General features: G+C 58.5%; 1 protein-coding gene across 1 annotated transcript in view; it reads right to left on the reverse strand.

Annotated features, from left to right (window-relative positions):
- Positions 1-574: 574 nt before the first annotated feature.
- The window catches only part of LOC104394604 (guanine nucleotide-binding protein G(t) subunit alpha-2-like), a gene marked incomplete at its 5' end in the record, with an annotated part of 6,483 nt that continues 3,381 nt past the window's right edge, over positions 575-3,676 (reverse strand). Inside the window, 3 exon segments of the mRNA XM_010004216.1 lie at positions 575-765; positions 1,346-1,499; positions 3,430-3,623. Of these exon segments, the coding sequence (XP_010002518.1) occupies positions 575-765; positions 1,346-1,499; positions 3,430-3,623 (539 nt within the window).

The following is a 3,676-nucleotide window of genomic DNA, read 5'->3' on the forward strand; positions in this document are numbered from 1 at the left end:
TGGAGCAGCACCAGTGAGTGTGGCAACAGGAGCCCCTGAGAGAAAATCTTGCTCTGCTTCAGAATTTGGGTCATAATTCTCTTGTTTTCATCTCTCTGCCTGGGCAGGGGTGTGAAGGAGGCTGGCAAAACCAGTTCAGGATGGGAACTGGGCTGAGCCCCCTCCCCACTTTGGGAGGCTGCTGGGGAAGGGAACCCAACCCCACCAGGGCTGGGGGGACCCCAAACCCTCCTGGTCCTTGCTCATCCCAGCACCTCCTGGCCCAGGTTGCCCAGGGAAGCTGTGGCTGCCCCATCCCTGGCAGTGTTGAAGGGCAGGTTGGATGGGGCTTGGAGCAGCCTGGGCTGGTGGGAGGTGTCCCTGCCCATGCAGGGGGTTGGGACTGGGTGATCTTTAAGTTCCTTTCCAACCCAAACCACCCCATGATTCAATGAGCCTCCCCTCTCTGCTCCACCAGTGAGGATTTCCAACCCATGAGATGACAAATCCAGGTGTAACCCATAACCCACCCCCCCCTGCCTCAGCTCTTGTTGTGGTTCAACGACTGTTTCTCAGGTACCTGCCCCCAGGCTGCTCAGAAGAGGCCACAGTCCTTGAGGTTCTCTTTGATGATGACGTCCGTGACGGCGTCGAAGACGAACTTGACGTTCTGGGTGTCTGTGGCACAGGTCATGTGGCTGTAGATCTCCTTCACGTCCTTCCTCATGTTGAGATCCAGGAACTGGGTCTTGATGTAGTTTCCTGCATCTTCAAACGTGTTGGGACCTGGGGAGGGAGGAAACGTTGCTGCTGTGGGGCTGTTCCCGTGGGAAATGACCAGCGGAGCTGGGAGAGGAACCAGGGGGTGGTTTCAAGTTTGGGTTTATGAGCTCAGGGCTGAGATCTGCCCTGGGAGAGGAGGATGAGGGGAAGGGCTGGATGGAACTGCTCCTTTTGGGTTGGAAGGGACCTTCAAGATCATCTAGATCCAACTGCCATGGGCAGGGACACCTCCCACCAGCCCAGGCTGCTCCAAGCCCCATCCAACCTGCCCTTCAACACTGCCAGGGATGGGGCAGCCACAGCTTCCCTGGGCAACCTGGGCCAGGCTCTCACCACCCTCACACCAAAGAATTCCCTCCTCATCTCCAACCTCAATCTCCCTCTCCCAGTTTTAAATTGCAATCCTTCCAACCACCTTCCCAAGGCCCCATCTGTCCCCTCCTCTCCTCCTGCCTCCAAGGACTCGATCCCAACAAAACCCCCAGCCCAGGACGCCGCGTTGGGACCAAAAGTTCCTCCCTGGAGCACCTTGAGCTTGGGAGGATCTGAGCGAGGGGGGAGTCAGTGAAAGGAACCAACTCACCATCGTAGTCTGGGAAGCAAATGCTGAGATGGACCTTCTTGATCTTCTCCTCGAAAAGGTCCTTCTTGTTGAGGAAGAGGATGATGGAGGTGGCGGCGAAGAACTTGTGGTTGCATATACTGTTGAAGAGGTGCAGGGACTCGTGCATCCGGTTCTGCAAGCAGAGGGGCTGGTTGGCACCCAGGGCCACTGACACCCCCCTTTTTGGCCATTGCAACCCCAACCCCCACCCCCCAAGCCCTCCCCTTCCCCATCCTCCTCTTGCCCACCCAAAAAAAACACAGGGTGGAGGATCCCAAGAAATCCTGGTGGTGGAGATGGGGAGGAATGCTCAGGAGCTCTGGGCAATTGGGATGGTCTCAAGTTGCTCCAGGGGAGGTTGAGGTTGGATCTTGGGAATAATTTCTTCCTGGCAAGGGTTGTCAGGCCCTGGCCCAGGGTAGAGGGGGAGTCCCCATCCCTGGAGGGGTTTCCAAGCCCTGGAGATGGTGCTGAGGGACACGGGGCAGGGGTGGCCTTGGCAGGGCTGGGGGGAGGGTTGGACTGGAGGATCTTCAAGGTCTTTTCCAAGCTGAACAATTCTCTGATTCTGTGATGCTCTGATCCCTCCTGGCAGCTTCTGGGGTGGTCAGGAATGAAGGTGGGAAAATTCCCCTGCAGCCTGGTGGCACCACTGCTGGGAGGTGCTCAGGGAGGACATGGAGCTCCATCCAGGCTGTGCTGTTGGGTGATGCAGGGTGCTGAGGGACACGGGTCAGTGGTGGCCTTGGCAGTGCTGGGTTAATTGTTGGACTAGATGATCTTGGTCTTTTCCAAGCAAAACAATTCCATGGTTCTGTGCTCTTGCTGGACCACAACCCCTGCTGTGACCTGGAGCCTCAGGAAGGAGAAGGAAAAGCTCCAGTTTTCCAGCAGCCATGAGGGTTCTGGTTCACTTCAGGGACATCCTTGGGAGGAGGAGGCTCCATCCAGGAGCTGTTTGCTGCTGCTGAAGGTGGATGTTCTCCACCTTTGCATGGCAGGCTCTTCAGGGATGTTGGGAATGTTCCTGCCCAGGTTCCCATTGTATTGTGGCCAAATCCTGTCCCATCCTGGGCAGGAGGAACCGTTCCAGCCTCTCCTGAGGGCTTCGATGGGAAAGATGCTCTTTCCTTCTCCACGTGCCTTCCAAAAGCTGCTGCCCCATGGCCAAGGAGGGGCTGGTTGCTCCTCCCTGCTCCTGCCCAGCCTAAGCAAGTCCCAGGGGTGGCAGATCCCAGCTCCTGGTGAAGGTGTTTGGATCCCAGAGCACCAGGGATCACCCATGGGATCAGCTGCTGTAGGAGGACACGGCCCCTGGTGAGACCAGGGCAGCTGCTTCTGCTTCTGCTCTGCTCATCTTCACCCCTTCTTTCTTCCAAGGAATGACCAGTTTAGGGGTTGTTCTGTTCCTCCTCTTCACAATCCCACCCTTGAAGCTGCTTTTCCCTGTTGCTGGAGCAGCAGCTCTGCTGGAGAATCCCTCCCTGGGCACCGGAGGCCTTTGCTCCATGACCTTGGGCTGTCCCTCCTCCCATGGCTGCTTGATGATCTCACCAGAAGGTGAGATGTTCCTTGAGACCCACCTGTGTCCTTCCTTGAGACTCATCCATGTCCCTTCCTTCAGATTCATCCATGTCCCTTCCTTGAGATCCATCCATGTCTCTTCCTCAAGACTCATCCATGTCCCACATCCCAACGTGGCTCCTTCGGGTTTCCCTGGGGAGTTTTCCAGCCCCTGGGAGTGTTTCCCAGTGGGACAGTGGATCTCAGGAGGTCAGTGTTGGGAGCTGCTTTGCCTGTGGGGTCACCTCACGGGTGGTGGGGATGGCAGCCCCACAGCCCCACCACCTGCCTGGTGGGTTCCCTCTGCCCCCAGTACGTTCTGCCAAGTTCAGTGGGTACAACTGGGTGGGCTCCGGCTCCATCCCACATCTCCCACCCCTTCCCCTGCAGCACCCAGAGCATTAACCAGCACCCCCTCCCTCTGTCACCCCCAGGGCACCCGGCTCCTCTCCCCCCAGGGTGCTGAGCTGCCCCCAGGCCCCCCCAGCCCCCTGACCCACCACTTCATCATCCTCCACCAGCACCATGTCGTAGGCGCTCAGCGCCCCGCAGAAGATGATGCAGGTCACCCCCTCGAAGCAGTGGATCCACTTCTTGCGCTCCGACCTCTGCCCTCCCACGTCGAACATCCTGGGGAGGGGGACACACACAACAGGACAGGGCAGTATGGGGGGGGTGGGAGGTGACCCACCCACTCCTGCCACCCACCCACCCAGCAGGTGACGGGCCCCCCGGTGGGGCGCGGGG

The sequence above is a fragment of the Chaetura pelagica genome, unplaced genomic scaffold, assembly GCF_000747805.2.
Source record: "Chaetura pelagica isolate M959 unplaced genomic scaffold, ChaPel_1.0 scaffold1328, whole genome shotgun sequence".
Classification (NCBI taxonomy): Eukaryota; Metazoa; Chordata; class Aves; order Apodiformes; family Apodidae; genus Chaetura; species Chaetura pelagica.